This window comes from Dendrobates tinctorius, unplaced genomic scaffold (assembly GCF_039654945.1).
Source record: "Dendrobates tinctorius isolate UK_male_01 unplaced genomic scaffold, ASM3965494v1 ptg000030l, whole genome shotgun sequence".
In the NCBI taxonomy this organism is placed as follows: Eukaryota; Metazoa; Chordata; class Amphibia; order Anura; family Dendrobatidae; genus Dendrobates; species Dendrobates tinctorius.
The window spans coordinates 27,809,034-27,835,752 of record NW_027361698.1 but is presented as its reverse complement, the minus strand read 5'-3'; the positions used below and the strand labels follow the sequence as shown (position 1 = coordinate 27,835,752).

Below are 26,719 nucleotides of genomic sequence, written 5' to 3'. Positions count from 1 at the left end.
CAGTGGGCGGCAACAGGCTGCAGCCCCTGGGCCTGTGCAACCTGCTGGCCTCGGCAGGGAGGATGCAGGAAGAGAACGGCCTGGGAGTGCGTCGGGATCAAGAGTGCCGGTCTCAGCCAGTTTCGGACCTCTGGGGTCGGAGGGTCTTCTGCGCAGCTCCAGACATGATGAACAGCGGGATTCAGGATTGGCGGCTGGAGGAGACACAGCGTCCTCGCAGCCCGGTGAGTATGCGTCTATGTCCTGTCTGTCATCACCCTTAGTGAGGTCCCCTGCGGTCGGGTACGAAGGGGAGGGCCGGAACGGGGCGGTGGGGCACGTTATGGGAGGAGGGGGCCCGTCGCTGATCGGGGGGATTGGGGACATGTTGTCATCCGTACGGGATTTGCTGGCACGGATGGAGGGAGTTAGAGAGCCATCGGCGCATCTGGCAGCATGGGTAGGGCCAGCTGAGCGGGGGCCAGGCTCGTCGGGGGCGGCTGTCGGGGTTTCGGGGGGTCGGGAGGTCCCTGTATCTGTGTCGGTTCAGACGGAAAAGGAGAAGGAATGTCTGGTCCATTTAGACGATAGGGCCCACGGGGAGGTGTACGTGTGTTTTGAGGGCCCTTTGGGGGCTCATTTGAAAAAAGAGGTGCGGGAAAAGATCTGGAAGGATGAATATGTAGAGATCTTTTCCCTGTTGCCGCTGGCGAAGTTCAATTTGGATAAGGGCAGGAAGGACGACAGCAAAAAAGAGGATGAGGAAAAACGGAGATGGCGTTTGATCCCGCAGACGTTTGCTAATTGGCTCCAGGCGTTTGCAATCCTGGCCAGCGTGATCGGGGAAAAGGCACCGGAAAATTGTTCTCTTTTTTGTTATCTGGATTCAATTGGGGAGGCATATAGGGTTTATGGGGGTCAGGCTTGGCTTCGCTACGACGAGCAATTTAGACAAAGGAAGGCGATTCGTCCGGCGATTCGGTGGGATCAGAAGGACATAAGTTTGTGGTTACGGGTTATGACGCAGTCTAAATTTGGCCATTCCTTTCTTGGAGGAGGGGGGGGGTCGGAGGGGTTAGCTCATCCAATGGGCAAAGTGGTGGTCAGGGGGCAGGTGGTCAGGCGGCCGTCCAGAGGCAGGGTCTCTGCTGGCAGTTTAACGATGGGCAATGCAGGTTCGGTTCAAACTGTAGATTCAAGCACCTGTGTTCCCATTGCAGCGGATCCTCGCACGGGGCTTCAAAATGCTTTAAAAAGCAAAAAGGAAAGGGGGAGAGTGGTAATTCCAAAGGGGGAGACGCCGGTGAGAATGGCCGCGATGGCCCCTTATCTAAATAGGTTCCCAGATGGTGAAAAGGCGGCATTGTTGGTGTCCGGTTTTACGGATGGTTTTAGAATTCCTGACCCTCCTTTTGAAATACCTCGGGGGCGGAAGAATCTCAGGTCTGCCGACCTTTATGGGGCGGTGGTGTCGGAAAAGTTGGCCAAGGAAGTGCGTTTGGGACGGATGGCGGGGCCGTTTAAAGATCCTCCGTTTGAGGATCTGGTTGTTTCACCCTTGGGGGTGGTGCCGAAGAAAGAGCCGAATAAGTTTCTGCTTATTCATCACCTATCTTTCCCTCATGGTAGGTCGGTGAATGATGGGATTGATCCGGAGCTGTGCTCGGTTGTGTATATGTCGTTTGATGAGGCGGCAAATTTGGTACGGAGGTGTGGTAGGGGGGCACTGTTGGTGAAAACGGATATCGAGTCGGCGTTTCGATTGCTTCCGGTTCATCCTGACAGTGTTAGGTTGTTGGGCTGTTTTTGGGAGGGGGAATTTTTTGTTGATAGACGTTTGCCAATGGGTTGCTCGGTCTCTTGTGCGTTTTTTGAGGCATTCAGCTCTTTTCTTGAATGGGTCATCCGTGACGTTTCGGGTCTTGAGTCGGTGATTCATTACCTTGATGATTTTTTATGTATTGGCCTGGGGGACTCGGGTTGTTGTGAGAGGTTGCTTAGTGCCGTAGTCTGGGTGTCTGAGCGTTTTGGCGTGCCGCTTGCACCGGGGAAAACGGAGGGGCCTTGTACGTGCCTGTCCTTTTTGGGAATTGTGATTGATTCAGTGGCTTGGGAGTTCCGATTGCCGGATGATAAGGTTGAGGCGTTGCAGGTGGAGGTGGCTCGAGCTAGGCGGGTGAAGAAATTGGCGTTGAGAGAGGTGCAGTCGCTACTTGGCAAATTGAATTTTGCTTGTCGCGTCATTCCGATGGGAAGGGTCTTTTCGCGGCGTCTGGCGAGTGCGACAGCGGGAGTGAAGGCTCCACATCATTTTGTTCGACTGACCAGTGATCATAAGGCAGATTTGGAGGTGTGGGACAAGTTTTTGGAGCAATATAACGGAAGATCATTGCTCATGGATGAAGGAGTTTCAAACGGGGAGTTGGACCTGTTTACGGATGCATCAGGTGGAGTGGGTTTTGGGGCGTATTTTAAGGGCCAATGGTGCGCAGCTGCGTGGCCTGATGAGTGGGTCCAGTTGGGCCTCGTTAAGAACATTGCTTTGTTGGAGATTTTTCCCATATTGGTGGCGGTGAACTTGTGGAGGGAGGAGTTTCGGAATAAAAAAGTTCGTTTTCATTGTGATAACATGGGAGTGGTGTGCTCCATTAACAGCCTGACGGCGTCTTCTCCTCCGGTGATTCGAGTTCTGCGGCAACTGGTGTTGACTTGTTTATCGCTCAATGCTCATGTAACGGCTTCTCATGTGCCTGGTGTTAGGAATTCCATTGCTGATTCTTTGTCTCGTTTGCAGTGGGAGCGCTTTCGGACTTTGGCCCCAGAGGCGGAGGAAGCGGGTCTCGAGTGTCCTGCCGGGCTTTGGAAGGTGGTCTCAGGGCTGCAGAACCTTTGATTCGGGCTTCTTTGTCTGCTGGTACTTGGTCGACCTACGAGGCGGTTTGGAACGCTTGGGAAAATTGGTTGGGGGCATGTTTGTGTGGCAACTCGAGGGAGGATCATTTGGGGGCATTGCTAGCATGGTTGGGGTTTGGGGCGGAAGAGGGGTGGTCGGTCTCCAGGGTGGGGCAGATTAGGGCTGGTTTAGCTTTTGGATTTAAATTGCGGGGGCAGGTTGATTTGACTAAGTGTTTCTTGGTCAGCCAGGCTATGAAGGGTTTCCGACGTCGGGGCGGTAGGGGGGATTGCCGGCGTCCGCTGTCACTTGGCATACTTGAACGGTTGGGGGCTGTGTTGGACGAGGTTTGTGTGTCACGGTTTGAGTGTTCTCTTTTTCGGGCAGCTTTTTCGCTTGCCTTTTTCGGGGCATTGAGGGTGGGGGAGTTGGTCTCTCCAGGGCGGTATTCGGGTGGGGGTTTGTTGGACAGGGACGTGTTAGTGGGTGACGAGGGCTTGGAGTTTTGGATTCGGAGATCGAAAACGGATCAGGAGGGTAGGGGAAAAAGGGTGGTGTTGGGCGCTGTGCCTGGATCCCTGATGTGCCCGGTGCGATGCTTGCGGGTTTACAGGTCAGAGCAGCAGAGGGGCGATGGGCCATTGCTGTGGCATGTTGATGGTTCCTTCTTGTCAAGGTTCCAGTTCGTGGCGGTTTTGCGTAAAGGCCTGGACAGGTTGGGTATTGATGGGTCTCGGTTCGCTTCTCACTCTTTTCGGATCGGGGCTGCCACAGAGGCGGCTGCTGGTGGTTTGGGTTCGAAGGTGATACAGCGGATTGGTCGGTGGGAATCGAGTCGTTACAGGTCGTACGTTCGAGTTGGGGCTTTGAATGCGGAATTGCGTGAGGGGGAGGGCGTGGTGTGAGTTGTTTGCGCGGTGGCTAATAGTGGTTTTTTGTCATTACAGGTTGCACTCCTTTGCTGGTGTGGATCCTGGGCCATTCCTTTGTGTATTGGGGAGCTCGGCGTGAGGATGTTCGGCGGGAGGGGCGGCAATTGGGTTTTGGGCGCAGTTTGGCGGTGGTAAGATGGTTGGGTTTCAGGGGGATGGGTTGGAACAGGGTTTTGCAGGAAGTTCATAATAGCGCTAGGCTTGACAGGGATCCTGATATTCTAGTTCTGCACGCTGGGGGAAATGATTTGGGGGTCCGTCCTTTCTGTGAATTGGTCAAGGACATTAAGCACGATCTTCTGCGGTTGTGGTTATCGTTTAAAGGGTTAACTGTGGGGTGGTCGGAGATGGTGCCGAGGAAGACTTGGCGGCATGCGAGGTCGGTGATCAAGTTAAATAAGGCACGGATAAAGGTCAATCGGGCAGTGTCTGCGTTCGTGGTTAGGAACGGGGGGGGTGGTGGTTCGGCATTTTGATTTGGAAGGAGGGAGGGGGGAGTTTTGGCGGGCTGACGGCGTTCATTTAAATGATGTGGGAATGGATCTTTGGGCTTTGGGGCTGCAGGATGGGATTGAGAGGGCCATGGCTTTTCGGAATGGGGGAGTCTCAGGCAATCGAGGTCTTCAATTGCCTTCGTTGTGGCGTGTGGGGGGAGGGGGTCCTTGAAGTTGGTGCTAAATTGGTTTTGGGGGATCTGTGGTTATATGGATTCCCCAATGTTTATCCGTGGTTTGGGTCTGATGAGTTGGGGGGACTTCCGGCAGTGGTTGGTCGGATCTCCAGGGATTAAGTGGACAGGGTAACCCCGATGGGGGTTTTGGTGCTCCCGAGCCAGTGAGGTAACGGCTGGGAGTAATTTATGGTATGTGTTTGTCCACAGAAAGTATTATTTACGTTTTGGTCACCAGATTGGAGCTTCAAGGACCCTCCCCAAGGTTGCGATATATTTACAAATTACTGTATGTTATTTAAATAAAAGGCTGCTGTGGCCATTATATTCCATTTGGGTGTCTTGTTATTATTGGGAGTTTGAGTGGGTGGGGGAGTTTCCTAGGGGGTTAGGGGGTTGGAAGAGGTAATACAACCGCACATCGCCAACTCCAATGTCAAGACAAGGGCTGGAGCGAGCCGCGGAACCCCCACCCCACAGCGGCTAAGTGGAGGCCCTGCATGACGGTGGGTTGGAGGGAAGGGGTTAATGTTTTCAAGAGGGTGAAGGAGGGGGGTGGGGGGGTATATTAAGGGGCTTCAGGGGCGGTTACCTTACTTCCCGCCCTGGAGCCATGAGGAATTGTCCCGCCCGCCCTAATTTTTTATGCAGGGGGGGTTTGCAAGGGGTAGGTTATTTCAATGTTATGGGTCATGGTGGCTGGTGGCGTGTGGGGGGAGGGGGTCCTTGAAGTTGGTGCTAAATTGGTTTTGGGGGATCTGTGGTTATATGGATTCCTCAATGTTTATCCGTGGTTTGGGTCTGGTGAGTTGGGGGGGACTTCCGGCAGTGGTTGGTCGGATCCCCAGGGATTAAGTGGACAGGGTAACCCCGATGGGGGTTTTGGTGCTCCCGAGCCAGTGAGGTAATGGCTGGGAGTAATTTATGGTATGTGTTTGTCCACAGAAAGTATTATTTACGTTTTGGTCACCAGATTTGGAGCTTCAAGGACCCTCCCCAAGGTTGCGATATATTTACAAATTACTGTATGTTATTTAAATAAAAGGCTGCTGTGGCCATTATATTCCATTTGGGTGTCTTGTTATTATTGGGAGTTTAAGTGGGTGGGGGAGTTTCCCGGGGGGTTAGGGGTTGGAAGAGGTAATACAACCGCACATCGCCAACTCCAATGTCATGTACTATCCAAGAAAAAAGAACTTTTGCTCAATGACTGAAAGCTAGGCTAGTGTCACATGGCTGTATATTCTCTTATGGCCGGGGTCACACTTGCCAGTGCAATAACTCGCACGAGTCTCTTGTCTCAATACCTGGCACTCGGGACCGGAGTGTGCGGCTGCATGGCTTTCTATGCATCTGAACACTCTGGTCCGAACCGCCGGCGGCAGTGCCAGGTATTGAGGCGTGAGTTTCTCGCATTGTACTCGCAAGTGTGACACCGGCCTATATGTGAGAATCGGGTCATTTATGCAAGTCACACGCTGATCAGTCTGATCCAATTCGTTAGGATGAAGAAAAGATCGAGAAAAAAAAAAAAAAGTCCCCATTCTGTCAGTCTGTGGACTGCACTTAGATGACATCCAAGTGCAGTCCAATGTTTTCCATGGACTCAGATTTGTATGGCTGAGTGCGATCCAAATACCGGATCAAACTCAGGCATTCTGAGATTCAGCTCTGTCCAAGGAAAAAAGAAAAAAAAAAAAAAAAATCAGACATGCGTGCGACCCCATAACAAAACATTGGTCCAAACGCAATCTAGTGTTTGGTTGGATTGCATTTGCACCAAAAATACTGTCATTTGCACAAGCCCATAACAAAAGGAACTTTTATAGAAAGGAATCCAAATAAGAGAGAACTGATTCTAAAAGGGAATCTGTCACCAGGTTTTTGCCACTTACGGTAATCTGAGTGTAGAATAATGTAGAGACAGAAACCCTGATTCCAGCAATATGTAACTTACTGGGCTGCTTGCTGAAGTTTTGATAACAATTTATTATCCAGCAAGCTTCAGGCCATGAGTAATTGTCCATTCAGACTGAAGGGCGGCCAGAAAACTAGACAAGGAGCGGTAAAATATAGAATTAAAAATTCCTGCCCAAACTGAGGGCAGCCTTATCATCCACTGGCTGTAGGATCACAGCCACATATGTTAGCGAGGGTGTGCGATAAGGGAGAAACAATGCACTACACAAATTACCAGATATATTAGAAAAAACAAGCAGCATATATAGGACCAGACATTGAAAAACAGTTAAAAAGAGCAACTAAGAGCCAATAATATCCATGAGTCTACAGGTGGAAGGGTAGAGAGCAGATAAGAAAGCAAAAAGGAACATACAAGTATATCCAAAGCAAAGTAATAATAGCTAGTGCATGCACAATTAAAAAATATATACACCCAGACCAAGGGGTCTTCCATGTGGAGGCCACTGCTGTGGGCATGATGAATGGGGTGAAGTGCCATGGACGCCGTTGCAGCTTATGCGTGCTTTGTCATTGTTTGGTCATATATGTGCTGCTGTGAATAAAGCTCATTTCTTTTGTATTTCTCTGGTGGTTTGTGTAGTGTATTCTTCTTAGACCGGGGTCACACTAACCGACGCAAAATACGGTCCGTAGTTTACAGGCGTAATACGGATGAATGGCCCCTAAACAGTGCTCCGTATGTCATCCGTAAGCAAGGTGTGGTCGCGTATTTTGCGCATGTAAGCATCCGTATGTAATCCGTATGCTGAGATTTTCTCGCCGGTTTGCAAAATGGACATATAATGGAGCCCTATGACAGGTTTTATAACACAAACGAAAGAATAGATATAGACACATAGAATGCATATATATATATATATATATATATATATATATATATATATATATATATATATATATACACACACACACGTCATTGAGACACACACACATATATATATATATTTCACAGAGTTCTTCATAGCAGAATAGCCGCTAATTCAATTGCCGCTTTTGTCAAATCATTCCCCAACCCGACATGAAATGACACATGGTTTACGTGCAAAAAAAAAAACAAAAACATGAAATGAAATTGTTTACTGTATGTCTTTCATTAGTAATTAGATGAGGGTTGATGTGAAAAAATTTGGGAGGTGTAGGTGTTAATTTAAGGGGTTAATTCGTTGTAAAAAAATGTGTGGGCTCCCACGGTAATTTGTCAAATGTGTGGGCTCCCGCATTTTTTTCCAACGAATTAACCCCTTAAATTAACACCTACACCTCCCAAAATTTAAACATCAACCCTCATCTAATTACTAATGAAAGACATACAAAAAAAAGCATGAAATGAAATGAAATGGTTTACTGCATGTAAACCATGTGTCATTTCATGTCGGGTTGGGGAATGATTTGACAAAAGCGGGCAACTGAATTAGCGGCTATTCTGCTATGAAGAACTCTGTGAAATATATATGTGTCTCAATGACATGTATATTTATATATATATGCATTCTATGTGTCTATATCTATTCTTTCGTTTGTGTTATAAAACCTGTCAGTGTGATTTTACTGTATAGCGCACTGAATTGCCGGCTTTTCTAAAAGACACCAGCGCATATTTCTCGCAAGTCACACATCTGGTCCGTGTGTAATGCGTATTTCTAGCGCACCCATAGACTTGCATTGGCGTAATACGGCCGTAGTACGCTGACAATCGCAGCATGCTGCGATTGGCACGGACCGTAGAATACGGGCGAGAATTATACGGCTGTTGGGAGCTGCCCCATAGAGAATAATTTGTCCGTATGTAATGCGTGCTTTTAGCGCCTCTCACTCGTCCATATTCCTCGCCAGTGTGACCCCGGCCTTACTGTTGTCCTTGTCATACACCACTTCTCTGGTTTGGCGCTGTGGTGTTTCAGTTAACAGGGTTCAGTTTCTTTTCCAATCAAGGCACTCGCCATCCTAATGACAAAGAACAGAGCATGCACGACCCCCCATTCCATAGAAACACTGCATTTCAAAGCCCTTTTGCCAGGAACGGTATTGCCAGTGGTTCGACCACCCTCATCAGCAAATTATCACCTATTCTGTGAATAACTTTTGCTAGAACTCCTTAAAAGGGACTCGGTCACTAAGTCTTTCACCATTACTTCTGAGAATAGCATAATGTAGGGACAGAGACCCTGATTCCTGCGATGTGTCTCTTACTGGACTGCTTGGTGTAGTTTTGATAAAACACTTATTTTATCAGCAGGAGATTCTCACTAAAGTTCTAGTTAACCTAACGCCATGTAGTCCTCCACAGTCATGAGCTCTGTATAACCCCACCTCTGATTGCCAGCATTCTGTGAACACTGTGCATAGGCTGAAAGCTGCCAATCAGTGGTATGGACGGGGTTATACTGAGCTCAGAATTCAGAAAACTCCTAGATTTGCAGCAGGTAAAATAGTGATTTGATCAAAACTACAGAAAGCAGCCCAGTAACGGTCCATTTAACCTGCTAGATTGTGGAAAGCGTGTATCCCAATAACTGAGCTGTCTAAACAAGTTGCCAATTACTCGGCAAACAAGCAGAATGCTCGCTTGTCAGGTGAAATGATCTTTTGGACCCCACAAAAGATAATCATGCGCAGTAGCTCCTGTGTAAATTGCACCTGTGCTGCTGAGAATTATGGCAGCCTATGAGCACTGAGCGATCATTCAGCGCACATCTATTAAAGGGATAGCTGATCAGCAAGAAAGTAGCCGTTTGGCAGCTGTTTAGTGCCAAACATCTTGTAATATAAATGGACCTTAAGTGACTCATTGCTGGAATCAGGGTCTCTACCCCTGCATTAGTCTGATCTCAGATGGCGAAACAAAAACCTGCTGACAGGGAACCTGTCACCAGAAGTTGCAGGCCTATGTAAATGGCCTGGGTCCGGTCCGATGGGCGGTGTTTGTTATTTCTCCACCCCATCCGTGGCCCCCGTTCGCGATCTTCTCCGGTATTAGAGCAGCGAACTATGGAGAAGAACTGCTCTAATACAGGAGAAGATCGCGGATGGGGGCCACAGATGGGGTTGAGAAAGAAGAACAAACACCGCCCATCGGACTGGACCCAGGCTTTTACATAGGCCTGCAACTTCCGGTGACAGATTCCCTTTAAAGCTATCCCTGCACATTAACTTACAATTAATGCAAACTAAAAACTTCTTTGTTGCCCATAGCAACCATAACGGCTCAGATTTTTATTTTATTTATTTTTTTAAACAGCTCTATGAAAGCTGTATAGTGATTGGTTATTATGGGCAATAATGAGGGTTTTTTTGCTTGTTTTGTTTAGACAGTTTTGATAAATCTTCCCCAACATGTCTATTATTTGGTAAACAGGAAGGTGGATAAGACGAGGTAGTGCTTCACACTTAATGAAAATCAGTCACCCCAAGGGACTTATATGACCTATTAATATGGGCATACAGGTAATAGAAATGGAACACTAGTCCTACCTGTATGCCTCATATTAATGGTCTTGTTGCTGAGAATTTTTATATTCTTTCCTAATGTTAATGATTTCTTCCAGGCTCTGGGTCGTGCGGTGCTTGAAGAAATCCCTGCCTCCTCCCTCATTACAATACTATCTCCCTCCCATCAGCATCAGTTATGACCCCAGAATCCCGCTCCTGCGCAATGCACTCCCTCAGAAATACAAACCTCCTGCTCCCTTCTGTGGGCGCTGCATTCAGGGATCTTCTGCGCAGGCGCTGGTGACTTCCGCTCCAGTGACCTCCGGTGTGCGCACCAATAAAGTGCTCTCCCTACTTCCTCCCTGCATAGTCATCGCCATGTGCCCATGGTTCCTAGTGATGAATATGCAGGAAGTGGAGAGAACACCTTTATCGGTGCACACACCAGAGGTCACAGTGCCTCTCCGGCGCCTGGGCAGAAGATCCCTGAATACAGGGCCCACAGAATGGAGAAGGATGTATGTATTTCAGGGAGCAGGCTTCTGGGGCCATAATTGATGTGCATGGGGGGGGGTAGTATTGTAATGAGGACAGGGGGCAGGGATTTCTTACGGCACTGCATGCCCCGAAGCCTGGAAGAAGTCATTAACACAGAAAGAATATAACATGTCTCAGCAGCAAGACCATTAATATGAGGCATATGGGTATGACTAGTGTAACATTTCTATTACCTGTATGCCCATATTAAGGATTCATATACAGTATGTCCCAGGGGTGACAGATTCCCTTTAAATATGTGGTTATGCGGTGAAAAATACCGGCGTTGCAGCACAGTAAAATTTGGTCTATACACTAAAACCATAAGAATAACCTAAGGATTAAGAATAACCATAGAGGTGTACAGGGATGGAATGGTACAAACAGGTCACCTTGCCTTCACTGGGTATCTTTCTGGCCTTGGATCCCAAATAGCAGAAACTTATGTTTCATTAACCCTAAAGCATTTTAGAACAGTTTAAAAAAACAAGTTCAGCTCTGCTTTCTTGACGGGCCTTTCCCTACTTGTGTGTTGAGAGAAATGTGTCAATTAAAAGGGGTATTCTGTAGTTTTTGAAGTCTTCCTCAATCCATTGCATAGGAGATAACTTTACGATCACTGTATGAGGGAGACTGTCCAGATTTTATGCTGTCCATAGTTAAAAGAGATATTCTCAACTCCAAGATCCTATCCCAATATGTACTAGGTGGAATAATAATATTAGAAAATACCTCCAGTTAGAAATGTATAGTTTTTCTGATTTGCTATGTCACTTAACACACGTGCAGGGCATTGCATTAGCTTAGGTATCTATGGTTAAGACAAGTAACAGACTCACTATATGAGCGGTTGTCAGTAACCATGGATACCTAAGCTACTGAAATGCCCTGTAGCTGGGGTAGGCAAAATAGCTAATCAGAAGAACTATACTATATTTCTAATTGGAGGTATTTGCTATTATTACTACTACATATTGAGAAAGGATCTTGGGAGATGTGAATACCCCTTTAATTAAGTAAGCACGAAACTGTTGATTTGTTTCTAAGGGGGTTTACCACTATAATATTTTATGAAACTTCACTTTCTGTAACTTATCTTTCATTCATAGTGGAAAGAGAAGGCACATGCTCTGCCAAGTGAATAGGGCCAAAACATGGTTATTCTAAGAAATCAAATTTTTCCTACATTAAATCAATAAGTCATAACACTGGATAATCAGGAAATGAAGCCATTCAGAATTTAACAATTATGTAAGATCTAGTTTAAATCTTTGGTACCCAAGAAAAAAAATGAGTTAAATACAGTTCAACCAAAGCTTCCAAATGACACTGATGAGAAAAATACAGCAGGCACCAATTTGGTATCAACTATTTGGTAATTTCAGCTCAGTCAGGGTATGTGCGTCCTGCAAAGATCAGATGTCACAAGGAGCAAGAGCCTTTATCACAACCACGTTCAGGCCACCCCAATGGTCTAACACAGTAATTGCTGTAGACTATAGGGCCTGTCACACTAAGCGATATCGCTAGCAATATCGCTATAACGTCATTGGTTTTTGTGACATAGCAGCGATATTGCTAGCGATATCACTGTGTGTGATACTTACCTCCGACCGCTCCCCCGCTGGTTATCGCTGATCGCGTGAGAACGTCCTGGACCGTTTCTCGTCGTCAGCTTCCTGTGGCGCCAACGAGCGACGCGTGGACGCGGGCGGGAGGACGTCAGGATTGCCTCGCCTGACAGGTAAGTAGCGACCCCCGACCCCTGCGATGTCGCTGGTGAGATCTGCCTGTGTGGCAGCTCACTAGCGACCACTTAGCGATGCACCAGCGATCCTGACCACGTCATATCGCTGGTCAGGATCGCTGGTGCATCGCTAAGTGTGACAGTACCTTATATGAGATTTCACTGCACATGAGAGCCAGGTAAAGAAAGCCATGATAATTGAGTAATAAGAAGTTAAGTGCAGAGATAAGACCACAAATCATTGTCAATGACTTAATTTAAAGCTTTGTAAATATATTGTAATATCACGTGAGCATTCCCCTGCCAATACAAAGATAACTTTACAATTGGGAATGTTCTACAAAATTGATATCATGTATCCAGTTAGATCCTCAAGCAATTCAACATACATGGTAATAAAAGTCAGAGTAGGCATCATATCCAAAACTAATGAGAGGAATTAAGATCCAAATTACAAAGTCAGCCAGTGTAACCACCTTTTTAAAATAAAGACAGAAAGCCCAGGCCAGAGTATACCCCTGGGACTAAACTGTCCTAGGCCAAACTATACCCCTCCATTTTATGAGCCCTTGTAATCACTTTATTGATTTTCACAACCGGTCTCTGATTGGTTGAAAAGTGTGCAGATCTCTTTCTATCATTCTCAGACACACAGCTGCTTTTAAATATGTAACTACTGAGAAGTGCGGTAGATTCTTTATCTCATATCTTTGTGGAAATCTAATATTTTTACTAATCCAAGTAATAAAAAGTGTATGTATTTAGAAGTTTAAGATCTAAGTCTGTTATCTTCTCCCATGACTTACCTGAAAAAAATTGAAACTCCAAAAAGATATTGAACAATGAAATTTTTGTGTGTATAACTCAATTCTGCTTAGTATAAAATTGACTAGGCCACTTTAACCCGGGTATAGTCTGCACTCAGGGACTTCTATGGCCTGTTATGGATACACCGACAATATAGCCAGAACTAAGTTTGTGTCGACACATACTTGCAGTGTCGGACTGGGGTGCCAGGAGCCCACCAGTAACATTGACTTGGGGGGGGGGGCACTTTTCAACTGCATACAAATATTACACTACCCTCATTCACAAATTTACCACTCTCTATATATAATAATAAACTGGATAGTTTGGTGAATGAGTGATAATATACTGCATTTTTCTGTACAGAGTGAATCAAGTGAATTATGCCAAGTATTGACCATAAAATGGGGTTGGGGCCCAAATCTGCACAGAGGCCCACCGGTGGATTCCCCTGATACCCTGTGGGCCAGTCGGAGCCTGCATACTTGTGTCTAACCAGTGGGAATTTTCATTCTGTTGACACAGTATATATTACACTGCTTCCATACTAAATGTAGATACACAGTCACCATATACAGTGGGGAAAAAAGTATTTAGTCAGTCAGCAATAGTGCAAGTTCCACCACTTAAAAAGATGAGAGGCGTCTGTAATTTACATCATAGGTAGACCTCAACTATGGGAGACAAACTGAGAAAAAAAAAATCCAGAAAATCACATTGTCTGTTTTTTTTTCATTTTATTTGCATATTATGGTGGAAAATAAGTATTTGGTCAGAAACAAAATTTCATCTCAATACTTTGTGATATATCCTTTGTTGGCAATGACAGAGGTCAAACGTTTTCTGTAAGTCTTCACAAGGTTGCCACACACTGTTGTTGGTATGTTGGCCCATTCCTCCATGCAGATCTCCTCTAGAGCAGTGATGTTTTTGGCTTTTCGCTTGGCAACACGGACTTTCAACTCCCTCCAAAGGTTTTCTATAGGGTTGAGATCTGGAGACTGGCTAGGCCACTCCAGGACCTTGAAATGCTTCTTACGAAGCCACTCCTTCGTTGCCCTGGCGGTGTGCTTTGGATCATTGTCATGTTGAAAGACCCAGCCACGTTTCATCTTCAATGCCCTTGCTGATGGAAGGAGGTTTGCACTCAAAATCTCACGATACATGGCCCCATTCATTCTTTCATGTACCCGGATCAGTCGTCCTGGCCCCTTTGCAGAGAAACAGCCCCAAAGCATGATGTTTCCACCACCATGCTTTACAGTAGGTATGGTGTTTGATGGATGCAACTCAGTATTCTTTTTCCTCCAAACACAACAAGTTGTGTTTCTACCAAACAGTTCCAGTTTGGTTTCATCAGACCATAGGACATTCTCCCAAAACTCCTCTGGATCATCCAAATGCTCTCTAGCAAACTTCAGACGGGCCCGGACATGTACAGGCTTAAGCAGTGGGACACGTCTGGCACTGCAGGATCTGAGTCCATGGTGGCGTAGTGTGTTACTTATGGTAGGCCTTGTTACATTGGTCCCAGCTCTCTGCAGTTCATTCACTAGGTCCCCCCGCGTGGTTCTGGGATTTTTGCTCACCGTTCTTGTGATCATTCTGACCCCACGGGGTGGGATTTTGCGTGGAGCACCAGATCGAGGGAGATTATCAGTGGTCTTGTATGTCTTCCATTTTCTAATTATTGCTCCCACAGTTGATTTCTTCACTCCAAGCTGGTTGGCTATTGCAGATTCAGTCTTCCCAGCCTGGTGCAGGGCTACAATTTTGTTTCTGGTGTCCTTTGACAGCTCTTTGGTCTTCGCCATAGTGGAGTTTGGAGTCAGCCTGTTTGAGGGTGTGCACAGGTGTCTTTTTATACTGATAACAAGTTTAAACAGGTGCCATTACTACAGGTAATGAGTGGAGGAAAGAGGAGACTCTTAAAGAAGAAGTTACAGGTCTGTGAGAGCCAGAAATCTTGATTGCTTGTTTCTGACCAAATACTTATTTTCCACCATAATATGCAAATAAAATGAAAAAAAAAAAAACAGACAATGTGATTTTCTGGATTTTTTTTTTCTCAGTTTGTCTCCCATAGTTGAGGTCTACCTATGATGTAAATTACAGACGCCTCTCATCTTTTTAAGTGGTGGAACTTGCACTATTGCTGACTGACTAAAATACTTTTTTTCCCCACTGTATGTCAGAAATGTGGATAGTAAGTGCCTTCAGTTACAATTTAGGCAGAAGTGGAAAATTGAATATTATTTTTAGAATAATGACTATTAATAGTAATATTCAACATCTAAATAAATAACATCTGCACACTCCGTCCCACCAGTTATATCATTATAATTCCGACTGCGAGGGAGACAAAAAAAACAAATTTGCTACGTGAAGCTCCCAAGCTTCTCCCAACGCCCCAGTCTCACTTGCCCGCATTACACGTCACGACACTGAACGTATTATGGATCTACAACCAGCTCATTCTTCTAGAAGAACCATTGCATTTTAATATTCAGGATTTGATTTGCGCCAATATTACGATTTGGCATTTATTCACAGTAAGACCCAGAGTAAGAAAAGAAATGTATTATTTGTAAGAAATAGCCGAGTTCAGACGACAGATTACACGCATGTTCTGTAATCACGTTGAACCCATTGACTCTTGCCATCATCACAAGTCTCCCGCATGCCCGTCCCCACACTCGTGTCCTAATATTTATGCAATGGGAAAATACGATGATGAGAATATTGGTTTGATGCCCTATTATTTTCTACATATCCTCACGCAGTAAACGTACACGCTGGATTTCTAGGTTCTATGATTGTATCTCACGCTAAAACTACATCAATATTTTAACAAAACCACGAGAACAATGTCCGCATAGTTTAGTTATTTTGTTCCTACATCACCTATAAAGCCACTATTTTTTTTTAGACTAAATTATCCTTTGACTGTGAAGTAATGGGACGCACACTACACTGTGTAATGTGGCGGCATCTCTGGGTGGGCACACTTATTTCTGAGTGTATGTTTCCATAATATGCCAATATCCCCTACACGGCATGTAGCTTCACCTGCATTCTGCTTTGCTTGTGTTGGTCCCAGCTGTCTATGAGGGAAACTTACGCGATGACAGCTCAATTGGGAACACAAGAGCTCTCTTTCAGCAAGAATATTTACCTATAGGAGAAGACCCGTATTAGGTAACTGGCACCAAAGAGGTTAAAATAGAAACTAAAATAACTACATGCCATATAAAAGTATAACAGTATATATTAAACACAATTTACTATGATAAAGGCATTCCAGACAAGACCAGTCTACATCGACTCAACATCAAGGCTTCCATCTCTACTACAATGCATCAACTACAGATGTCTAATGAAACACGGAAATGCAGAGGCTTCCACCATTGTCGGAATATCTTCTGCATAGAGGAAGGTGTGGATCTGTGTCCCCGATTCACTACATAAAACAACATAGGGCTGAAAGTTTCCTATAGAAAAGATGTGCTAGCTACTGCTTCCATTATATAAGGAATTCTCTAGCTCTACCCAGGTGAAGGGATGTCTTAGGACAGACTTGGGCCTTAAAATACAGTATAACACTCCATATAGAGAATTCATTATTAGGCCACTTTGGCTATACTGGGGAGATCTGGTGCCAACATCACAATAAAAGACTAATTAAAAAAAAATTCACGACATTTGTTTGGTTCATTGCAACTTCACAGGAGGCCACGGGAGTCCTGTGAAGTTTCTTCGCTGTCTGGACACAGCCTTATGGTGCCCGTGCTATTCTGTGTAAGGTTCCACCAATGGAGTGGTTAGGCTGTCACAGAGTGAAAGCTGTGTATTCAATCACTGGCTCTTAATTAAATATATATATATATATATATATAGATATGTATGTACAGGCACAGCCGGATCTTCTGGGGGAATTCCCAGAAATGGGTCAAATTACACAAAATTCAAAGAGCAGAGGCAGGGCTATAGTATTACACGGGTTAATCTAAGATTAGATAGGCTGGGAAAAGTTTACATACAGGCAAAGCAAAGCAGACACAGAACTTGGACTGATAAGGGAGACTCCAGTCATCTGTGGGCTGCCATTTCACTTGCTGGGAAACAATTAGTCTAAATGACAAGTGTCCTGAATATGCAGTGTAGCAACTACACAAAAAAACATATGCCACCCTAGGAGTTCAATTGCCCAAATCAGCTCTATTCATGGCACGGGCCAAAGCATGGCTCCACTGTGGCACGGGCCAAAGCATGGCTCCACTGTGGCACGGGCCAAAGCATGGCTCCACTGTGGCACGGGCCAAAGCATGGCTCCACTGTGGCACGGGCCAAAGCATGGCTGCCCCAGCACTTTCTATGTACTTGTAACAGGTCTGGAAGAGCTGTGACATCACACAGTGTAAACTGTAAGGAAGCCCAATCCCATAGTCTGTATATAAGGATGATAATACCAATCCCATAGTCAGTATATAAGGATAAGCCCAACCCCATAGTCTGTATATAAGGATGAAAATACCAATCCCATAGTCTCTATAAAAGGAAACATGGTACTGGGATGAGGACAGTCACATTTCCAAATGCCATGTACAAGTGAAGTACGTATATGATGGCATGGCCCACTCAGAAATGGAAAATCTGCCTTATTAGTGGATTTTGACTATTAAAAACAGCAGTATTGCTTTATGAGTGAAATAATCTTAACTGTTGGAAGCATTAATGATGTTTTTTTTTTTTTCATGGAAAATCATGTTGGTCCTAAATGCATTAACACATGAATGGTTCTAACAAGGAAATCACTAGTCAAGTAAAAATAAAAAAAAAAAGTAATATATTTTACTTTAGCTAGTAAAAATTTGAAAAGTTACAGTAATAGGCATTGTATCTTAATAATAAAGAATTACATTGTATTCTTAAAAACTGCAAATTAAAGGTATAACAGAAAGATCTAAACTCCAAGTAGTCTTACCCCAGGTCCAATTAACCCCCACTGGAGCCAGTAACCTGTGGTCGGCTACTGCTCATTTACACATCTGTGGCATATTGTTACTCCGTTTTGTGGGGTTTTTAACCTATTAAGCAGATTTGCTGCGACACATGTTGTTACATAAATTCAGCTGCACTCTGCAACCCTCCATAAAAGTGAATCTTTATGGAAATATACATCATTAGATTACAATAGGAACTAATCACAACCCCATAACAGCAGCCAAGGTGCCCCATTGTAAATGTTATAACAATGTGATACCCGTAGAGTATAGTTTATCTTAGCAACAGGTTTCTAACTTTATTGATTGGTCTTTTATTGGGTAAATACACTAATGGATAAGCCATCTAAATAAAATTTCCTTGTACCACTATCACTACTCCTATGACCAATGGAGGTGACACATGGTAAAAGGCCAAGGAGGCATGTACAGTAATCAGGAGAAGGTCATAAAAACACGCAAAAAACAAAAAATATATAATACACACACACACACGAGGGAACTGCAAATGTTTCCAGATTTCCTATTCCCGCATATTGTGGATCACATAAGTAGACACAATTCTTAGGGATCTCCATATTACTGTGTCAATAGTGACTACACTCCTAGGGATAAACGAGCCTTACACATCCTGGTGAAGAACTGACAAAAGTCATCTTTAGGTGTAGATGGGAAACAATAGCTGTCAGGATTAAGGAAAGTTCTGGTTCACCTATGACAAAATGGTCCAACATCTGCACTGAGCTGAGGACATGTGTCAGTGACCCCTGCTCCAGGCCAGGCTTGGAGAAGACCCTTCATTCTCCTGCCACAGTCACTACTGATACCTGTGTATGAGGACACCTGAACCTAGACATTAGGCTGCAGTGTGCTCATGACCCAACCACTGTATAACCATAATGTTTCTTATTAAAATAAACCTTGTAACCATTCACTAGATAAACAATGCATGCTGACACAATGTGGCAGAGGAGAACGGACATGGAGCTAGCCTCTTGCTAGTGGTACTAGGTTTTGGGAGTTTTGCACACTTGTGGACTTTGAAGTTTCCTGGAAAATACGTGCTAACCCTATTCCAGGTAAAGCAGCCCCCCCCATGAGTCCCGGGGGTCTCCTGGGACTTGTAGTTACCTCATGGCTGTTGTTGCTGGGGGTGATCTCAGTCTCATTCACCAGAGAAGACTTGATGTCTGCCAGGTCTCCTTCCTCCTCCGGATGGCTGATCTCGGCATAGATCTTCTCTTTCTGGGGATCCCCTTCATCTTTGAATGGGATCATCTCATCAGTGGCACACAGCTCGGGGTCCCCACCACCTCCATTGCCTCCTCCTGCTCCAGAGAGCTGAGGCATGGCTGGGACAGAAGACACCACCACTACTGAGCAAAGGATCAGAAATCACACCAAAAAATGCCAAATCTCCCCCAACCTAATCCGATCCAGCTGATCCCGATATCCAAGCTGCAGGAGGACCTGCTGGAGAGGAGCGAGCTCCTGAGGCTTCTCCACCTGGGAGCAGGACTTCTGGGGGCACCTCCACCTGGGAGCAGGACTTCTGGGGGCACCTCCACCTGGGAGCAGGACTTCTGGGGGCACCTCCACCTGGGAGCAGGACTTCTGGGGGCACCTCCACCTGGGAGCAGGACTTCAGGGGGCACCTCCACCTGGGAGCAGGACTTCAGGGGGCACCTCCACCTGGGAGCAGGACTTCTGGAGGCACCAGCCAAACTTTCTGCTCTCTTTGTGAGCGTCACATGGAAGGCGGCAGAGAGCAGACCCAAGTTTGTTGTGACTGTGAGTAAGATGGCAGTGACTCAGGGCTGAGTGCACGTCTGAGAAGGAACTTCCAGCCCTGTCCCTGGAGGTCACACAGCAGGGCATGGACCCCACAAGGCACAGCTCCAGTGTCTGTCACCCCACAGTCCCCAGGTTACTCCATAAGGTTCCTTTACGGACCCTGGGAACACGTCCTGCTCTAGCTCTGGGTGGGATTGTGTTCTCCCCGTGTGTTTGTGTAATGTAACTTTAACATCCCCCTCCTCCCCCGCTCTGTCTGCTGTTGGGGAGGAGGCGGCGGTGGGAGAGATGAAAGGGAAGCCGCCGCACTGACTGACAGCTCGCTGATAGAGGAGGGGAGCAGGCACACACACCAGCTCAGCAGGGGCAGGGGGGCAAGAGAACAGTCCAAAATGAAATACTCCTAATAACTGCAATTAGGGAAACAGAGGAGACAGATCTAATAAGTGGGGCAGGTGGACATGTCCTGCGTGGGCCAGGGAGCTGGGACTTTGTGGGACCCTCAGCTAATGGCAAAATGGCTAGTAGATATCTGTGCTTATCAATGATTGTATGTGTATCTGGTAAGACATACTGATAGGGAATTTAGATTGTGAGCCCCATCGGGGACGGTGAGGATAATGTGCGCAAACTGTAAAGCGCTGCGGAATATGTTAGCGCTATATAAAAATAAAGATTATTATTATAATATAATATATGTGCATGATGTGTGTATATATATATGTGTATGTGTGTGAATATATATATATATATATGTGTGTGTGTGCGCACAAATATATATACTATATATACACACGTGGACATATGTGTATGTATGTATATATATATGTGTATGTGAATGTATGTGTGTGTGTGTGTATATATATATAGCTCAAAAAATAAAGTGAACGCTAAACAATACAATGTATTGTTTAGTGTTCCCTTTATTTTTTTGAGCAGTATATATATATACCAACACATGTTTATGTAGATATGTGTGTGTATGTATATGCATGTGTGTATATATATGTATGTGTGTATGTAATTATATACATGTGTGTATGTATATCCTGTATATGTGTGTGTGTTTATATATACACGTGTGTATATGTATTCAAATTCAATGTATGTATTTATACATGTTTATGTAGATATGTGTGTATATATATGTGTGTGTTTGTGTGTATGTAATTGTATATGTGTATATATATATTTGTGTGTATATGTAAACATACATGTGCGTAGATATATATATATATATATGTATGTGTATGTAATTATATACATATATGTGTGTATAATATATATTTGTGTGTGTTTTTATATAAGTATACATACATCTTTTTGTAGTGTGTGTATATATATATATATATATATGTGTATATAATATATATATATATATAACATTAAGAATGCTTTGTCATGTACAATTGCAGGTATACTTCACATATGTATGTTTGCACACTGTTATATATATGGATGCAAGAAGTACATGTGACATACTTGACATTGCGTAGGAATACTTCATCATGTATGTATAATAGTTAAATCTCGGGGGCATGCAGCAGGGGGGTCTCGCTAATACTGCTGGGTGAGTATAAGCTGAGATCAAACAGAAATAACACCGTATAGATCCCATTTGAATGATGAAGGCTATAGAAGGGGGATCTCCACCGTATTTCTGGCAGAGAGGATGTGGAGAGGCATGCTGCTAAATCTCTGGGCTCCTAGAAGGAGAAGGCCATCTGGGGTTTGGAGGTGAGCACATTCCTTGCTGATTCATGCTGTTGGCACCCACTGCATGTCACCCCTGCCCTCACTGCAGCTATAACTTAATAAATAATCTTTATTTTTATATAGCGCTAACATATTCCGCAGCACTTTACAGTTTGCACATATTTTCATCACTGTCCCCGATGGGCTCACAATCTAAAATTCCCTATCAGTATGGCTTTTGGAATGTGGGAGGAAACCAGAGTACCCCCATGCAAACACAGGAGAACATACAAACTCCTTGCAGATGTTGTCCTTGGTGGGATTTGAACCCAGGACCCCAGCGCTGCAAGGCTAACCACTGAGCCACCGTGCTGCCAATTGTTAGATATTACTGAGCTGTCCCCTTGTGCCAGTCTCTGAAGTATTGGCTCCTATGGTACCCAGCACATGGTGTATCCATCACTGGGAGCTGCCCCTGTGCCCTCTCTGGCATTACCAGGGGGCATAGAGAGGGCAGATCCTCATTTAGTTGGTGATACATTAGTGCAGAATCCTACAATTTGCCTCCCTAAATGCTATCCCCTCTCTCATGCTAATTGCTTGGATTGGCATACTAATTTGTAGAGCACCTTTCCCTGCCCAAACCCCACTGCAGGCCGGGATATAGGGGAGGCAGGCCCAGTGAGGTGGGGGGCAGCAGCCCTGCTCCTATTAGGTATATATGTGGATGTATAGCATAGACTACATGTTACCGGATACCCAGCTGCTACCTGGATAGAGAGACAACTGCTATTACATAAACCTTATACCAAGCAGAGAGAAGATAGGAGAGATTAGAGATTAAATAGCAGGACAATTTTAATTTATATTTAATTTATCTTCATTTAATATCATAGACCACTCAATGTTTTCTGAACCAAGACCTCCATGTTGAAGTCTCAGTTTAGTAACATTTGGCATAATATGATACATGTTTCCATTACTAATTTATTAACCCTTACTGAAGAATGAGATTTTTCTGAAATGTATATACACATGTAATCTCAGGATTTTCAGGACTGGTTCTACATTTGCACATCTGGATTTCTTTCTCTATGGCGCCATAAATATTTTCATTTAAACTGAAATAATGTTTTCTCAAGATCTTCTAAAAGAACAATATCTCCTAAATTGCCTCTAATAAATGAAGCCATATTCTGACTGATTGGTAACCAGTGTTCTTAGCAGTGATGGCTCTCCAGCTTGCTCTCTTGGATTGTAAGCTCCTATGGGCAGTGATGTCTCCTATGGATTCTTGTTATTGTTGTGTTTGATGAGAGATAAAAAAGCAAATTAATAGAAATATTCAATTTTCACAATTTTTAGTTGTTGGATCCTGTGAAAATCATTCTGTCTGAGGCTGGCTTGTCATATTCTCGAGGCACTAATGAATTTCAGCTTTGTTTTCTCTCTTCATCAAGTAGAGAGGAAGTTGTGAGACTACAGGGGGTTTATTCTAGACTGAGCAGAGATGCCATGGACTGCAGCCTCCCCTATCTCCGAACTCTTTCATGTGGGCAGCACTTCTCCCACTCCCATTTTTTTCCCTCTCATCTTTAGTTTTTTTTTTTTTGTTCTATTAGATACAAAAAAGGGTAAAATGATTTATGTCTGCTCCATGAGCTCAGGAAACCTCACCAGCACACATTTTATAAGTGTAGACAACACAAACCTGCAGGAATATTTGGGGGAGGAGGAGATTACAGTGATAAGGGGGAGTAGGAAAGGATGCTGATTATTATGAGAGCAGGAAAGGAAAAAGCTGGAGGGAAACAGACATCAAAATACTTTTTTTTTTTTTCTACCCGTTTCCTTTTAAATGACATCTGTGCTTGAGCCAGATCTGTAAGAAATTGTGTGTGTCGCTAACAAATAACAATCATTCCATTATAAGACAGCCAGCGAAATAAAATGCACAATGTTTCTACGCAGATCAATATTTTTCACATCCTCAATATACACATTTACATTTTATTACTTTCATTTCTCATTTATTTTATCTGTTGAAACATCAGTAGCCTGTAATAATTTTGTACTCATTAATAAAAAGCAAGATACTATTGTATTTACCAACATGTTACAGATATTAGTTGCAATAATCTATTTGTTATTATGAATTTCATTAGAGGGTTACAATGAAACAAATAAACAACTGAGAACACTGACAGTACTGCAGAATCCTGATATGAAGAAGCACAGGTTTTTTTCCCCATTTTTAGCAAGTGACATAAGCATTGAATAAGTATGAGCTGAACCAAATGCTATGGTTCTAGGAGCCTAGAAAAATGTGGAAAAAGTTAGTTTATGTTTATGATAAAAAAATATATTATTGTTACTATTATTAACATAGTAACATAGTTATTAAGGTTGAAGGGAGACATTAAGTCCATCTAGTTCAACCCATATCCTATCCTTATTATGTTATATTCACAGAAATACAGTACTGGATTTTGCGACTATAAAAGCAAGCCACATCCTAAACTGTTACCTTTGTGTTATAGGCCTAATCGAATTACTGATGACGGGCAATGTCCCCCCTGTTGGTAAAATTTGTTTTACTTCTAAATAACAATATAGCAATAATATTGGTCATGGTAGGTCCTACCACGCCGCCTTCTCAAAATCCTACTAGATTATGACTGTGTACACACAATGAGTTTTTAGTGAGTTTTTTTGTGCTGCATATGAAAAAAAAATGCATCTAATCTATGTAGAAATATTGCAGATTTTCTGCCCCATCTAAAACTGACCGAAAGCTCATCGTGGGAACATAACCTTAGGGTAAGTTCACACTGCTAATTTTCAGCTGCTTTTTCCATTACCAGCAAAACCTATAAGATTTCAGAAATCTCAGCACACACATTGTTTTTTTTTGTGTGATCAGGATTTTGCGCTTTGCCGCTTTATTTGGACGTAGAGCATGTCACTTCTTTCAGCGTTTTTGCACCGTTTTTCACCCATTTGCTTGAATAGATGTTGAAAAAAACGCTGCAAAATCGCAGGTATCGTTATTTGCAGCGTTTGTCCTGCAGAAAACTCACGGACATTAGCATGGACAAAGAGACACAAAAAAACGCACCTAAACCTGCATTTTTACCGCAGCTTCTTTCCTGCCAGGAAATCAGGTTTTGCTGCAGAAAAAAAAAGCATCAAAAACACCCAGTGTGAATTTACCCTAATACTCTCACGGTTTGATACATTTTGCATTCGGTCAAGTTCCCACGATGAGTTTTTGGAGGGTTTTTGACGCTGCATATTTTTACTGTGTAATATTCTGTGTTTTACAATTCCAGGAAAATGGATGGGATGTACAGAGATCTCATGTCCGCTTTTTTATTTTTACGCTGCATAAACTGGCCCTTAGTGCGTTTTTGAAACCCCCAACATGTCAATTTCTCTTGCGAATTTTATGTACAGGTTTACCCCACAGACTTGAAAAACGAGGTAAGAAATTCACGAAAAATGCACTCAAAAGCAAAATGAAGATGAAAGTGATTTCATTTAGTTAGTAGGTGCAGAAATGTATCATCTTAATGTCACCAAATAGTCATCATGGCAGCAAAGCTTTTATGAGCACAGTGACTTGTAACTTGACATGTCAATCAGCAATATTTTGATCCTTGACCAGAAAAACTATTTTCCTTCACTGGCTTCATTGCAGAAAAGGTACAGCAATATATTTACACGCTGTGCTAAAGACGCAGATGTGAGGACTAGAAACGTTGTCGAAGCAGAAGAGGTAATATTTTCTTAATCTGTTTCCTCAATCCCAGCAAGCGTCGGAAAAAGTGGAATTGATTGTTTTCCTTTTGCAATTAAAGCGCCGCTCCATCAGTTTTTTTTTAAATTTCAGAGCTGGAGTGGTGCCACTAACGTAAGTTTCCTGACCCTTGTGCTATACGTACCAGCCACCATCTTCAGCCCTTACCAGCACCGCTCCGGACCCAATCTGCTGTATCTTATGATGGCAACTTCTGAATGACAGGAAGTCAGAGATCCAAGAAGTATCATTTCTCCTTGCAGAGAATGACATGCTAAGCATGTCGAGGTGAGGAGACTTAAAGCCGCGGTCAGATGCCTCTCACAGCCAAACCAGATCTCCCACTTTGCACTGATGAGGGGCAGTATCCCGAAACACAGTGTCTGCAAATGGAGATTCTGGTTTGGCTTTTATCCTGTCATGGAGCTAGGCTTGTTAAAGGGTCAACAATCAACATTGACTTTTAGGATTGCTACCTCCCAGAGGTGGCACTAGAGTTCTAGTCCTCTTCCTCCCTGAAGAGACAATTTGCATAATTAGCATATTTCCCAGAATAGCATTGCGGCTTTAAATCTCCTCACCTCGACATGCTTAGCATGTCATTCTCCGCAAGGAGAAATGATACTTCTTGGATATCGGTCAGACGCCTCTCTCACAGCCAAACCAGATCTCCCACTTTGCACTGATGAGGGGCAGTACCCCGAAACACAGTGTCTGCAAATGGAGATTCTGGCTTGGCTTTTATCCTAAGTCATGTAACTAGGCTTGTTAAAGGGTCAACATTGACTTTTAGGATTGCTACCTCCCATAGGTGGCACTAGAGTTCTAGTCCTCTTCCTCTCTGAAGAGACAATTTGCATAATTAGGAAGTCAGAGGTTACAGTCACATAAATGTAAGTCTAGGAGAGTCTCGTTTTGGGGCAATCCGGCAGTACAGAAGACCAACTCCAGCGACGATAACAGACGAAGAAGGCACCTGCTAAGTATACTACTAGGGCCAGGGAACTTAGGGTACCGTTACACCTAGCGATGCACCAGTGATCCCGACAACGATATGGATCGCTGGTGCATCGCTAGGTGGTCGCTAGTGAGCTGCCACACAGGCAGATCTCACCAGTGACATCGCTGGGGACGGGGATCGCTACTTACCTGTCAGACGCGGCGATCCTGCATCCTCCCGCCCGGCTCCACGCATCGCTCGTCGTCACAGCAGGAAGCGCCGCAGGAAGTGGCTGACGAGAAATGATCCAGGAGCTTCTCGCGCGATCAGCGATTACCAGCGGGGGAGCCGGTCGGAGGTAAGTATCACATGCAGCGATATCGCTAGCAATATCGCTGCAACGTCACAAAATCGGTGACTTTACAGCGATATTGCTAGCGATATCGCAGTGTGTAACGGGGGCTTTACATTAGTGACACCACTCCGGCAGTAAAATAAAAAAAATGATGGA

At 44.2% G+C, this 26,719-nt stretch overlaps 1 protein-coding gene across 4 annotated transcripts in view; it reads right to left on the bottom strand.

Annotated features, from left to right (window-relative positions):
* Window positions 1–19,975, bottom strand: part of LEF1 (lymphoid enhancer binding factor 1) — a 145,733-nt gene extending 125,758 nt beyond the window's left edge. For 3 of the 4 annotated variants that reach the window (XM_073571985.1, XM_073571983.1, XM_073571986.1), the window contains exon 1: window positions 19,112–19,975. In XM_073571985.1, coding sequence (XP_073428086.1) covers window positions 19,112–19,330 — 219 coding nt within the window. In that variant the 5' untranslated portion in view covers window positions 19,331–19,975. The remainder of the gene's footprint in view (window positions 1–19,111) is intronic. The other variant, XM_073571984.1, reaches the window with a different exon arrangement.
* Between the last annotated feature and the right edge of the window lie 6,744 nt (window positions 19,976–26,719).